Source organism: Athene noctua, chromosome 30 (genome assembly GCF_965140245.1).
Source record: "Athene noctua chromosome 30, bAthNoc1.hap1.1, whole genome shotgun sequence".
NCBI lineage: Eukaryota > Metazoa > Chordata > Aves > Strigiformes > Strigidae > Athene > Athene noctua.
In genome coordinates this window covers 2,480,349-2,493,815 of record NC_134066.1, presented here as the reverse complement: position 1 = coordinate 2,493,815, position 13,467 = coordinate 2,480,349, and the positions used below count along the sequence as shown (strand labels likewise).

General features: G+C 65.6%; 1 protein-coding gene across 3 annotated transcripts; it reads right to left on the bottom strand.

Annotated features, from left to right (window-relative positions):
* Nucleotides 1-640: 640 nt before the first annotated feature.
* ACVRL1 (activin A receptor like type 1) lies at nucleotides 641-10,368 on the bottom strand. 3 transcript variants are annotated; one of them, XM_074929703.1, is made up of 10 exons: nucleotides 10,234-10,368; nucleotides 7,105-7,175; nucleotides 5,567-5,791; nucleotides 5,089-5,288; nucleotides 4,879-4,978; nucleotides 4,452-4,598; nucleotides 4,096-4,371; nucleotides 3,071-3,268; nucleotides 1,835-1,965; nucleotides 641-1,732 (listed from the first exon to the last, which is right to left on the bottom strand). In XM_074929703.1, exons 2-10 carry the CDS (start codon nucleotides 7,169-7,171, stop codon nucleotides 1,598-1,600), a joined length of 1,479 nt encoding a protein of 492 aa, XP_074785804.1. In that variant the 5' UTR covers nucleotides 7,172-7,175; nucleotides 10,234-10,368; the 3' UTR covers nucleotides 641-1,597. The 3 variants fall into 3 exon arrangements, 2 of the variants coding, with proteins under 2 accessions (XP_074785804.1, XP_074785803.1); XR_012635341.1 differs by lacking the exon at nucleotides 10,234-10,368 and adding an exon at nucleotides 7,703-8,616 and having other exon boundaries at nucleotides 1,593-1,732; XM_074929702.1 differs by lacking the exon at nucleotides 10,234-10,368 and adding an exon at nucleotides 7,703-7,834 and having other exon boundaries at nucleotides 641-1,965.
* Nucleotides 10,369-13,467: the final 3,099 nt, after the last annotated feature.

Here is a 13,467-nt window from a genome sequence, read left to right as displayed (position 1 = left end):
GACTGGGCACGCCAAACCCTGGGCTGAGTCCCCTGGGCCAGGGCACCCTAAATCCTGAGCTGAGCACCCCAAACCCCAGTCGGGGCACCCCGAACCCTGGGCTGAGCAACCTGAGCCTTGGGCCAGGGCACCCTAAACCCTGGGCAGGGCACCCCAAACCCTGCCCTGCTCACCCCTACATATCCCTCAGCCTCGCACCATCCCCACAGAGGGCCAGCAGCCGCCCTTTGCTGACCAGTTTCTCCCAGTCCCTAACTGGGAGCGGGACACGAGCAGGACACGATGAGCCTGGGCTGACCTCAGCGACACGTCGGGAACACGCAGGGGCCGAAACCCCCCAACAGCTCCACTCTCCCGAGCTCCCCATTCATCCCGGGGGGGCTTTACCCTCGCCGCCAGCCCATCAGCACATCAAACCCCCAAAAGTGGGGGGGTCGGCAGCCGCAGCCCCCCCGCCGGTGCAGCCCCGGCCCCTCGCGGGTGCAGGGAGAGGGTTGGCACGAGGCTGGAGCGAGGTTTATTGTGGGATCCGCCGGGGGATACACGGCAGCTACACGGTGTTGGAGCAATAAATGAAGCCATGCAGAAGCGCCGGGGGTCTCATCCTGCCCGCTGCCTGAGGGGGGAGGTTTGGCAGCTGTGAAGTGATAAAATAGCTTTACACTTTATTAAATATATTAAATCTTAATAATTAAATAATTAAGGAGTAAGGCGCAAAGCTGGTTCTGCTGAACATCCTGGACCCTGGTCCTAATGGCTCCGAACGTGGCGGGGGGGGTTTTGGGGAGGGCGGTGGACGGTGCAGCCTGGTCACAGGGTGCACCAAAACACCCCAAAAAACACCAAAATGTTGGCAAAGACCCAAAGGGCTTGGAAAGGGGAGGGGGGGCGCTGCCAGCTGCTCGGCGAGGAAGGGTCAAGCCACCGCGGCTGCGGAAGTCCCCGAATCGGTGGGTCCCTGCGGCACGGCGACGCTCGGTGCCGGCAGCTCCTTGTCCTGGGGAGCCCTGAGAGGTGTCGGGGTGCGAATCCAGCCCGGCTGGGGGGATGCTGCCCCTGGCCCATCCTTCCCCAGAGAAATCCAGATCTCCTTCGGCGAGAGGCGCGCCGGGCACCGCGGCCCTGCCGGGGAATTCCTGCCGCCGCCGAGCCCGCGGCGTCCCGCTGCCAACGCGCCGGGCAGGCAGGTTTGGGCAGCACCCGCTGCCTGGGTGCTGCGTTGGGTGCCAGCCGTGGGATGGGTGCCTGGCTGGGCTCGGGGGCCGCGGCGCCTGCTCGCCCCTCAGCCGTGGCGTCTGGCCGGGGGGGGGGCCTGTTGCCATCCCTGCAGGGCAGGCGAGACAGGCCGGCGTCGGATAACGGATCCGGGGGGTATTTTTATAACCAGGCTGGAAGATTCCTCCCTTGCTTGGTTTTTTTTTTTTTTTTTTTTTTTTTCCTATTTTTTCCCTCCTTGCAAATTAAAAAGGCTCCAAGGAGGGGTAGGAGAAGTGGGGGCTGCGAGCAAAACCCCCTCTGTGACTGGGATCCATCCCGGCGCTGGCTTTGCCGCTGTCCCCCGTGCAGCCCGTGACCAGCTCCGGCACGTGCCCGGCGCTCACTGCTCCATTTTGGGCTTTTCCAGGGAATTGTTCAGCTTCTTCAGCGTTTTTTTAATCCGCAGGGCGGTGAGGCGGGCCGAGGGGCTCTGGTACCAGCACTCCTTCATGATCTTCGCCAGTGCCAACAGAACCTGGGGGAGGCACAAAAAAGAGGGGAAAACTGACGGGTTTAATGGGGAGCAGAGGTCGAGCTTGGGGTGGGAGGGGGAGTGGCCGCCCCCCCGGGGACTCACCGGGTCACAGAAGAGGCGGTTGGGGACCACGGGGGTCTGCTGGTCGACACACACCACCTTCTTCATGTCCTCAAAGCTGGGGTCGCTGGGGACGGCGTCGAAGAAGGGCGGCCGGTACTCCTCCACGATGCCTGTGGGGGGGTCGGGGGGGCGGCGTGAGGGCGGCGGGGTTCACCCCCCACCCTGCACATCACGGGGTGCCTGTGGGGGCCGGCATGCCCGACCTGCACCCTGCCTCGGGGGGGTTACGTGGGGCGCCGGGACTTGCCGGTGCGATTTGCCCCGTTGCAGCACGGTGACGCTGCCCACGGGGCATGTGGCTCCCGCCCCGGCTGTGCCACGGGCCCTCGCTGGGCCAGCACGGGGGGGGCGGGGGCAAGCTCCAGCCCCGGCTCTAGCACCGGCCCCAGCTCCCGGCACCGATGCCACCTCGCAGCCCCACACCTCCGTCCGGCAGCCCCATGGCGAGCCCGGCAGCTGGCCTAGCTAATCCCCGCTTAGTGCCTCCATATGTCTGTGTCAGCGGGGTTTAACCCCCCTAGGCTTCCCTGAGCACCCCCCCAGCTCCCTGCACCCCGGGGAGGGGTGTCCTGAACCTCGGGGTCCCCCGAAGCCCCTGTCCCCGCTGCCCTGGGGGGCTGCACAGCCCATCCTGGAGGGTGAGAGTGCCTGGAAGAGTTAAAACCAGCTGCCTGAAGGTCATCCCCTGCACATGGCTTTGGTAATTCGGAGTAAATGTTTAATCCGAAGGAGCCCCGGGGCAGTAAATGAGCTTATCCCGGCCAGTCCACACCCCGGGGGGACCTGCTGCCTCACCCACCAGCGCCCACCGTTTAATTAATGCTTCTAATGGACTTGCTGGTGGGGAGCGGTGTTGGCTGGGCAGCCCCAAGGAGGCTCCTCCACAGCGTGGGGGTCCCCATCCCTGTCCCCCTCCCTGTCCCCCCAAGCCAAGCTCCGCCGGCCGGAGGTCCCGGCCGTGGCCGGTTTCCAGGCAGCGCTCGACGCCGCTTGTTTTCTAATCAGCGCTGAACAAACAAAGCGCTGATTGAGTCTAATGGGCCCTTTAATCAGGGAGCCGGGTGCTGACACTAGATTACAGTGTTTATAATTTACAGCTAATCTTCTGGGCGAAGGGAAATAAAAAAAAAAAAAAAAAAGCAACAAAAAGGAGGGAAGGAGGGAGCGGGCGCAGAGCCGCGTCGAGAGCGCGGCAGCCGGCCGGGAGGCGCTCACCGTTCACCACCGTCCGCCGGGTGATCTCCCAGAGCACCAGCCCGTAGGCCCAGATGTCCGTCTTCTTGTAGGACTCGAAGCAGTCGGTGCGGATCTGCTCGCTGAGCACCTCGGGGGCCATGTAGCGCTTGGTGCCCACCCGGGGGTTGTTGCCGATGTCCAGGTAGTCGCTGCCCTGGGAGTGCATGACGGCCAGTCCTGGAGGGACGCCGGCCCTGGTCAGTGCCGTGCTGGAGCTGCATCCCCAGGATGCTGCATCCTTGGGGCACTGCATCCCTGGGTACCACGTCCCTGGGGTACCACATCCTTAGGGTACAGCATCCCTGGGGGACCATATCTTTGGGGCACCTCATCCCTGGGGCACTGCATCCCTGGGGTACCACATCCTTAGGGTACAGCATCCCTGGGGGACCATATCTTTGGGGCACCTCATCCCTGGGGCACTGCATCCCTGGGGTACCACATCCTTAGGGTACAGCATCCCTGGGGGACCATATCTTTGGGGCACCTCATCCCTGGGGCACTGCATCCCTGGGGTACCACATCCTTAGGGTACAGCATCCCTGGGGGACCATATCTTTGGGGCACCTCATCCCTGGGGCACTGCATCCCTGGGGTACCACATCCTTAGGGTACAGCATCCCTGGGGGACCATATCTTTGGGGCACCTCATCCCTGGGGCACTGCATCCCTGGGACACTGAATCCCTGGAGTACTGCATCCTTGGGGTACCACATCCCTGGGGTACTGCATCCTTGGGGTACCACATCCCTGGGGTACCACATCCTTGGGGCTTCTCATGCCTGGGGTACCACATCCCAGGGGCACTGCATCCTTAGGGTACCACACCCTTGGGGTACAGCATCCCTGGGTTACCACACCCCTGGGGTACCACATCCCTGGGGTACCGCATCCCTGGGGTACCGCATCCCTGGGGTACCTCATCCTTGGGGTACCACATCCTTGAGGTACCTCATCCCCAGGGTACCCCATCCCCAGGGCTCCGCATCCCACCCCCATCTCACCCAGGTCTGCGATGCAGCACTGCCGGTTGCTTTTCACCAGGATGTTCCTGCTCTTCAGGTCGCGGTGGGCGATGGCGGGTTTGCCCTGGGTGCCGAAGATCTCCACGTGGAGGTGGACGAGGCCGCAGATGATGGAGGAGGCCAACCCCAGGCAGGTCTCCACGTCCAAGGTCGTCCTCTGCAGGTAGTCGTAGAGCGACCCGTTCTCGTGGTAGTGGGTGATGAGCCAGAGCTGGGTGCTGGAGTTCCTCGACGTCATGTCGGAGGCGATGAAGCCTGTTCGGGGAGAAGCGCCAGGCCCGTGGAGCCACCGTGCAGCCCCCTCCCAGCGCCCCCCCCCGGCCCCCCGCACTCACCCAGGATGTTGTCGTGCCGGAGGAGGACGGTGTTGTAGATCTCCGTCTCGCGGAACCACGACTGCTCGTCCCGGGAGGAGAAGATCTTCACGGCCACGCTCTCGCCGTGCCACACGCCTCGCCACACCTCGCCGTAGCGTCCTTTGCCTGCCACGGCCACGGCACCGCGTCACGCGGCCCCCCCCGGCCCCCGGCCCCCTCCTCACATCCACCGTGATGAACCCAAGGTCTGTTGACCTTGACCAACTGCTCTCTCCCTCCCCCGTCTGCAGGATGGGGAAGAACTTGGGGTCTCCACGAAGTTTTGGCTGAGACAATCAGGTCCAACCCCCCTCCCCGTCTGGCGGTGCTGGGGGAAAGGGTCCGGCACGAGCCCAAGCACCATCTGGGGGGGCTGGACCCCCCTGTACGTGCCCACTCTCCTTACCCACGCACTCCACGAGGGTGATCTGCCGAGCCACCGTCCGCTGGACGAGGAAGGGCAGCCCCGAGCCGCTGCCCGTGGTGCAGTCGTCGTTCAGCAAGTCCTGCGCAGCGGGGCCAGCAGTGGGGTCAGCCCGGTGGCCACCCCACACCCGTCACCTCCCTCCCTCCTGCAACTCGGGGGCATTTGGCATCCCCCCTGTAGCTCACCCACCTCTAAAGTGCTGTCTCCCAACATCGATGCCTTCAGCATGAGGTCCGTGTCCCCCAGGTCGCTCTTCTTGTGGCGGTGCTGGGCCACTTTCCAGCAGAAGAGCGCCGTGAGCGCCGCGAGGACGAGGAGGGTGAGCAGCGGGACGAAGATCATCAGGAGGAGGTTGGGCAGGGAAGGCGCCTTGCTCAGGTCCTCTTCTCCTGGGGGCGAGGGGGCAAAGGATGGATGGGAGCATGAAGGTGGGTCGGGGAGGGTGGAGATCTTGGGGCTTGGTGCTGGGCGGGTGGCTCCAGGGTTGAAGGGACACCTGAGGACACCGCGCTGGCCCTGTCCCACCTGGGAAAGGGTGACCCTCGAGGCGCTGAGCGAGGAGGGAGCTGATCTGGACACCCCACCCCATCTCCAGCCGCGTGGGCTGCTCTGCCCCTCTCCCCCCTCCCCACCCCTGGCTCCTCGGAGGGGCTGGTGCCCCCGTCACCTTGCAGGAAGATCTCCAGCTCGGCGTTGCACATGCTGGAGCTGCAGCACTTCATGCCGTACTGCTCCGTCACGGGCGTGTGGCAGTTCTCCAGGATGTTCTGGGAGAAGCAGCCCCGGTGCTGGGTGACGGTTCCTTCCTCCTTCCTCTTGCTGACGAAGCACACGGTGCCGGTGCAGGTGGGCTGGCTGCAGTGTGGCACGTCGCAGGCGCACAGCAGCTCGTCTGCGGGGACGTGGAGGGGACGTGTTGTGCCGTGGGGCCACCCCGCTGCCCGGCCTGGGCCGTGCCAGTGGCTTTGGGGACAGTGACATCTGGCCTAAAAACTCCTGAACCAGATTTGGAGAGCGGGAAGCTGGGGACCACCGTGGTCGGGGCTGGGGAAGGCGGCTGTGGGTGCTCAGCACAGCCGAGCCCATCCTGAGACCTCCCGGGAAATCGCTTGCTCCCGGCTGGGACCCAAGTGCCAACCCCAAACCTGGGGGGGTCGTCTCCTGTCCCTGCGCCCCCAGGGAGGCAGCGGAGGGGCCGTGTACCCAGCCCCACCAACTGGGATTAACTGGGATGCGCTGGGTCACAGCGCACAGGGTCACATCCTGCCCCTGGGGTCCCCGAGGACATGGGAACACCCCGCGCGGGTGGGCCCCGAAGCCCCAGACCCAGCGGGAGCTGCGGGGACGCTGCGTTTCAGGAACCCCCGAACCCGGGGTCTTTCCCGGAGCATTCCCGGCCGCTCCCAAGGCGCTTCCCCGCGCCGCGGTGCCGGAGCGGCGGCCACGCTCCCAACCTCCTGATTTAGCTCTGCCCTTTTGTGCAGAAAATATCCCTCCTGGAATCAGCGAGTTCAGCGCGAGGGCAGCCAGACAGACGGCGGCGAGGGGACAGACGGACAGCGGCGAGGGGACGCGCAGCTGTGGCCAGGCCCCCTCCTAGGCCTGTCACCCCCCTGCCCCAAAGGCCACCCCGGTGCCGGGGCCGTGGGGTGGTGGCGGGGCCAGGTCGGGGAGCCCCGGGGGTTGGTGGCCCCGTGGGCAGGACGGGGACCTGGTGGGGACTTGACCCCACTGTGAGCTCTGCTGCTCCTCCCCGGCACGGCCTCGCAGCCTCGGTCCTCCCTGCACAAGCCCCCAGCCCGGGGGTCACCCTGGTGCTCCCCCGGGGGAGCAGCTCGTCCCCTCTCCCCACCATCAGCACCGCTGGGAAAAGCCGCCTTCGCCCGCGCACACACGCCTTTTCCCCGTCTCCCCTCCGGTGGTGCCGAAGCACTTGATGAACCGTAATTAATTAAGCAGAGCCGCTCTCTGGGAGGCAGGCCACCGTCCCGCAGGGGGAAGCCCCTCGCTGGGGCTGACGCGGGTCCCCGAGGAGTCCTGCCTCCCTGGGCGCCCGCTCCAGGCGCGCTCGAACGAGCTGCCCTCCTTGGCGGTTTATTTTGAGCAAGCGATGACATTCCCAAAGAGCCGAGGGTTTATTTTACCCCCCCCCACCCCGGGCCCAGCACGTGGCGGCGAGCGGCCGGTGGCTGTTTCGGTACTCACCGGCTGCGAAGCCGAGGGAAAGCGTCATCAGCGCCAGCACGGCCCGGCCGCAGGCTCCGCACGGCATCTTCCTGCGGGGAGCACAGGGGTGAGACGCAGCCCCCCGCACCCCCCCGCGCCCCAAGGGGCTCGTTGCCAGGCTGGCGGCGACCACGGGGGCTTTGGGAAGGAACTGGGGGGTTGTGGTGAAGGCTGGAGGCCGGCAGGGAGGGAGAGGGGGGGCGGAGGGGTGCGGGGTAGGATGTGTCGCTTCCCAGCGGAGTTTGGCTCCGGACATCCCGGGTCCAGCCCTTCCTGAGAGCAGATCCCCGGGACCTGGGGAGCTTGGGGGACCCCCGGACGGCAGCGTGGGACCCCACGCACAGCCCCACGGCACTCGGGAGCGCTCCGGAACGGGGAGCTCGCCGTGCCCGTGCTGCCCCAACATCCTGCCTTTACCCCAGCAACCCCCATCCCGGCGTTTGCCACCATTCCCGTGGCTCCCGCGCTGCAAAATCGCAGCCGCTGCCAGTCCCGTCGGGTCACGGCGAGCGGGCGATGCCGCGGCACCGGGGGTTGGCGAGACCCGTCCCGAGAGCCCCCGCGCCGCGTCGCTCACCCCCACCGCAGCTCGGCCACGCTCCGGGGCTTGATCCCGGCGGGGTTTTTGTACGGAGCTTATCGATGACACAAGCAGAGGCGTTGCGGGCAGCCAAAAATTCCCCAGCTGCGCCTTTGGGGGAAGTTCTGCTATTTTTTGTCTCTCTTTTTTTTTTTTTTTTTCCCTTGTGAAAAAGAGGTTTCTGCCAAGCCAAACACGGTGGGGCCGGTGCTGCCCCCCGCCCTGCCGGCATTGCTGCCCCATTCGCACGGCTGAGAGCTCAGCCTGGGCTCCCCAGCCCCTCCTCAGCTTATTCTTCGCGGTTCCCGACATAAACACGCCAAAGTCTCGTTTCCTGCAATTGAAGGAGCCCTGCCCAGGGCTGCCGGGACAGGAATCAAGATTGTTTAGATTCTGGCCTTGATGGGGAAGCGAAGTCACGCAAGCTCGGCCCTCGAGAGCACACACGTACAAGACTGACCCAGGCAGGCTCCGGCCACGGTGCAAAATGAGCTTTTCCTCCCCGAAATAGCTCGCTTGGTTGTTGCTCGTGGGGAGGAAACGGCGGTTGGGTCCCGGGGTCTGGTCCTGGGTGCCCCGTGCCAGGAGCGGTGCCCGGGGCTGATCTTCGGCTGAAGCAGTGGCCGGTCCCTCGGCTGGGCCGGAATCAGCTTTATTTTAAAAATTTAACTCCCTGGGAGTTGGGCTGCTGCTCCTTGAGCCTCCAGGATGCTCCCAGGCGCAGCTTCTCCTTGAGAGCTGCAAAATGCAGCTTTTTAAAGAGAAGCCGAGACTCCCGGGTGGTGAATTCCCTCCTGGGGAGCGCGTCCATAACATCCCGAGCCGTTAGACGGCTGCAGGTTATCTGGTCAGGGCCTCGCCCAAAACTTCTCTGGACACGCAACAACACCACAGGGATTGTCGGCGTTAACCGAAGGCAAACATTAACCCAGAGCCACCCCCCCGCCCCGGCATCCCACGGGAAAAGCGTCTTGGGGGCTTCTGTAACGCTTCAAACCAGCCCCCGCGTCCCCATCCCTGTCCCCGACCTTCCTCGTGCTGGAGCTCCGCTGTCAGGAGCATCTTCCCCGGCCTGGCTGGGGTTGGTGGCAGCTCGTGTCACCGTGTTCCATCCCTCCGTCCTTGGGGATTTGTGGCAGCGTCAGGAGAAGGAAAAAAATCCCAACTGAAAGCTCTTGGAGGGGTGTGGGCGCTGGCAGAAGCAGCCGGGAGGGGTTGGCAGCGGTGCCACGGTGCCGGCGGGCTGGGGGGGCCCAGAGCAAGACGCAGCCCCGGGGAAGGGGGAATTTCCCTGTGACCCCACGGGGAGAAAAGCGAAGGGGCTGTTGGGGGGAGGCGGCGGGAGCCTGGGGACAATCCCGAGGGGTGACCAGAGGGTCCTTTGCTCTTCCCGGGGCGGCTCGGCAGGACTTTGCCATCGCGGTGCTCCCGCCTTCCCCTGCAGTTTCTGCTGCTCCCGGGGGGCTTTGCTGCAGGATGCAGCCCGTGACTCAGTTGCTCTGTTTGGCCTTTTCGCAGGGAGCTGGACACGGCGGGGACCCTCGTGCCGGGGCCAGGGGAGAGAAGCCGGGGGAGCCAGGCCTGTGCCGGCCGCTGACAGCACCAGCTGCGGGTGCGAAGGGCTGGATGGACACGTCGGAGTCAGCAAGAGCTTTGCTGCCGATTCCCAAGGCTCCAGCCTGGTTTCAGGCAGCAGACGGAGGTTTTTGTCCTCCCTCCCCGCAGCCGCGTGGTCCCGCACGCAGCGAAGCCGTTTGCATCCTCTGGGTCAGCTCGGGGACCAGCACGCGTGGGCTGTGCGGCCCCGGCCCCCCTTGCACCGACGGGCATCGCCGTGTCGTAAAGAAGAGACACACAGAGAGAGCGGCAAAACCAGCTCGTGGGAATCTCTTTGCGGGGCTCCTCGTGCAGAGCGGGGACGAGGGGACCGTTCCTGCCGTGACCCCGCGGCACGGGCCGGGTGCCGGCGGTGGGGCAGCACTCCCACGGCGCAAGACGCACCGGCTCCGCTTCAGGCACTTTCCTCGGAACATGGAGGCTCTTTAGTGGCCGCTTGGCTCTTCCTTGCCCACTCCTCCTCCGAGGGAGCGGGGCTTTGGCTTTGCAGAGGGGACGCGTGGAGGTGGCGCGTCCTGTGGTGGTGCCCCAGTGCCCTCGCTCCCGCCCCCGGCTAGGGGACGTGTCAACATTCCCTCCTTTTCCCCCTGTGCTTTTTCAAAATACACCCAAATTTCCCGTTTCCGATGTCAGCTCTGGATTTTCGGTAGCAGCCTGGTATTATTTCAGCTCTTTAACAAGGACCTGGGGACAGATGCTGCTACTATTGCACTGGTGTAAATCCAGATTTACGCTCCCGGCTCCACCAGAACCCTGATTCCAGCCTCCGCTAACCCTGACGTCAACCCCAGCGTCCCGCTGCACGCGAAGGAAACGGGGCCAAATCCTGATTTCAGGTGCACGGGGGGTAAATCAGGAGAGAATTGCTGAACTCGGCGCAGTCCTGGACCCCACGGTGCTTCCCCACTCACCTACAGCATCCGTGTCCCGCAGGGTCCCGCGGCGCTGCCCGGCCCCGGTGGGGCTCTCCCGGGCGCGGTGCCGAGCTCAGCCGGGGCAGCCCCGCTCCGTGCCGTGCGCCCCGGCTTGGAGGAGCTTCATGGGTCTGTTCCCCTCCCGCCGCCCGGCCCGGCCCCACGGTTGCCCGTCCCGATGTGGGAATGTCTCTGTCCCCGTCCCGGAGGCTCGGCTCGGCGGCCCCGTTGTCCGAACGCAGCCGCTTGGCAAACGCTCTGTGGTCTGGATGTGGGAGAAGTCAAAAAAATGTTTCTTATTACTGCCTCTTCCTGCCTGGCTTGTCTCCACCACTCCCAGCTAATAAAGCATTTCCTATTGCTGAGCACACAGCCACGGCCAGGCTCCCTTCCTCCCGCACACCGGGCCCCAGCTCCATCCTGGTTGCTCTCCCTTCGCCCGTTCCTGTCCTTCACTGGGCACTTTCCCACTCGGTTTCCTGGTTTTTCAAGGCAAACCCAAGCCCTCGGCGGGGGCCCGGCCGTTGCGTCTCCCTCCCGAGCACCCGAAGGCCTTTGGCAGAACAGCGGCCGGTCGCCGTGGCGGTGCCGGGGGTGGGAACGGCGCGGAGAGACGCTGTGGGAATGACCTTGACGTGCTTGGCCATCGCTCCTGCTCCCGCATCCCACCCCCACGGGGACGGGGGCCCCACGGCGGAGCCAAGGGCCTCCCCGGGGATTCGGTGCTGGCCACAACACTTTCGGGGTGCTGCGCTGGGGGCCAGGGGAGGTTTTGTCCTCCGGGGTGTGACGCAGTGTCAGAGGGTGCTGCCACATGGTCACCCCGTCAGGGACGCTCCGCCCGGCTGTGGGCACGGAGCAGGGCTGGGCCAATGGGTTTGCTTGGTGCCTGCTGCTGGCACGTCCCCTCTGTCCCCCCACTGCAGTCTTGGGGGTGCCACAGCACCATGGCACGTCCCCAGAGTACCCCCACTGTGGCCCTGGGGATGTCGCAGCACCACAACACATCCCCACTGTCCCCCACTGTGGCCCTGGGGGTGGCACAACACAATGGCACGTCCCCACTGTCCCCCACCGTGGTCTTGGGGATGTCACAGCACCGTGGCACGTCCCCACCGTCCCCCGCCGTGGCCCTGGGGGTGCCGCCGCCGCCGCCACAGGCGCTGGGACGCTGGCGGTGGGGCCGTTCCCACGGGGGGAGGCTGGGCACTTCCCACTCCCCCAGGACACGTGGGGCTGCCGGGGCTGCAGAAGCGCCGTTTCCCCTTTTTCCTTTCTGGGGTTGTTCGTTGGGCCACCCCACTCCGAGCAGCTTCGACCCTCCTCTCCCTCCAGCACCTTTCCCAGCCCCATCCCTGCCTCTCCCGGCTGCTCGCCCTGGCCCGGTGACCCGCGCCCGTGGGCAGAGGCCGCCAGCAGCGCTCAGACTGGCATCGCAGCCTCTTTCCTAACAAAGTCACGGGGCTGGATTTACCTCTCCGGTCCCCGTTGCATCACCAACCCGAATTGCATCATGAACCCAACTTGCACCCGGAGCCTCTCCGGGCTGGGCGAGCGCGGCTGAGAAGCTTTGAGTCTTGCCAGCCGCCTCTCCCCTGCTATCGCCCATGATCTAGGAAGTTTAAACAAACCGAAGCACAAAACCAGGATAAAACATGAGCGACCTTCATGTGTGACCTTGCCCGCGCCGGGGCCGGGGCCTTTGCCGAGCCGGCGCGGGGGAAACGGGCAGTTTCCATCAGATAGGAGCCGCCCGGGAGGAAGCCGGTGCCTGCAGATGCGTTATCGCCGTGACCATCTTTGCTCCGGCGCGCGGGTCTGGGTGATCTGAGCGGCCATCGGCCCCTCCCGGGGTTATTCCTGGATGGTTCCCGTGTCCCCGCCGCTTTCCACGGGCGCAGGCCCACGGCGGGCACCAGCACCTCGCTTTTAGGGCTGCAGGCAGGAGGTTCCCTGGGCAAGGTGCCGGCTCTCCGGCCAGGGCTGCTTCATCTCCCAGACAGGGCAGCCTCATTTTTTAAACCATTACCATCACTGAGGGGGATAAAACTTGCTTAAAAACTTCTAAAAGTCATGAAGTCCTAATCCTGGGCGACTTGAAGGGCAGGGTTGGGTGGGACCACGGGCTGGGCTGCGCCCCTGGCACTGCCCCCACGGGAAAGCAAATTCATCCGGAGCCAGGACTGACCGCGGGTACGTTACTGAACGCACCAACCCCCCCCAGGCCCCCGCAGCCCCCGGCTGGGGCAGCCGGGGTGAATCAGCGGGGCTGGGCGCCCGCCTCGGCGCTGGGCTGAGCCCCGGCGCGCCGGCACCACCGGGACTCGCGGCCCTGCCCGCGGTGGCGCAACCTCCCGCCCCCCCTCGAAGCCCAAGCGAGATTTTCCATCGTCGTTCGGGTGCTCGTTGCCACGTGCTGGGATTTCGCCCCCCCCAAAAGGGTGTGGGCAGCCCCTGGACCACGCTCGGACCCCCACCCCCCACCCCCCTGGCCACATCCAGCCGCTCCTCGGGGTCCCACCGCGCCGTCCCCGCAGCGGCGGAGCGTGGAGGGGGCCGGGGGGGCTGGCGGGAGCCCGGCTCTCGCCCCCCCCGCGGCGGGAGCCGGTGGCTGCGCCATGTGCCGGCCGCCCCCGACTCATCTGCGAGAGCTGGCGAAGGAGGGCGGCCACGTGCTGGGGAGCCCGACGCGAGCCAAGGGCTGCAGGGGAACAGACGGGGACGTGGCAGCTCCTTCCCGGCCAGCATCCCCTTCCCTGCCTGCCCGTGGCTCTGCCCAAACCTCCCGCTGCCCCCCAAAAGGCAGAGCTGCTGCCTGAACGTGGGGAGCGGGGCTTTTGTGCCCCTAAAGAAGGGGGCGGCGAAGGGAGGGGGCTCCATGCCCGGCCAAGGGTTATTTATTACCCTGATAACCAGAGCGTGGAGCAGCTCTCGCTGCCAGTCCCTCTCCCTGGGGCTCAAACCCCGGGTGCTGGAGCCAGCGTGGCTGCTCAGGGTGGGCAGCACCCCCTTTTCACCTGCTTACACCCCGGGATGGAGCCGGATTTAAGAGGAGCCTGAAATATGGGGAGCAGAAACTCCCTGCAGCACATCCGTGGGAGCAGCTGCACGGCTGCCTGGGGGAGCAGGTCCTGGGGGGCTGCACGGGGGCAGTGAGGGGTCCCAGGGCTCCATGTGGGTGCAGACTGGTTTGGGGACAGGGGCCACTGGGTGACACTGGGGCACAAAATC

What these genes read in the sequence shown, in the direction of transcription:
- ACVRL1 (XM_074929702.1), bottom strand. Translation starts at nt 7,171, where the DNA reads ATGCCGTGCGGAGCCTGCGGCCGGGCCGTGCTGGCGCTGATGACGCTT. An exon ending in TGGGAGACAGCACTTTAGAG is followed by an intron (nt 4,979 to 5,088) that starts GTGGGTGAGCTA and finishes CCCGCTGCGCAG; the next exon opens with GACTTGCTGAACGACGACTG. An exon ending in CCGGCACGACAACATCCTGG is followed by an intron (nt 4,372 to 4,451) that starts GTGAGTGCGGGG and finishes CTCCCCGAACAG; the next exon opens with GCTTCATCGCCTCCGACATG.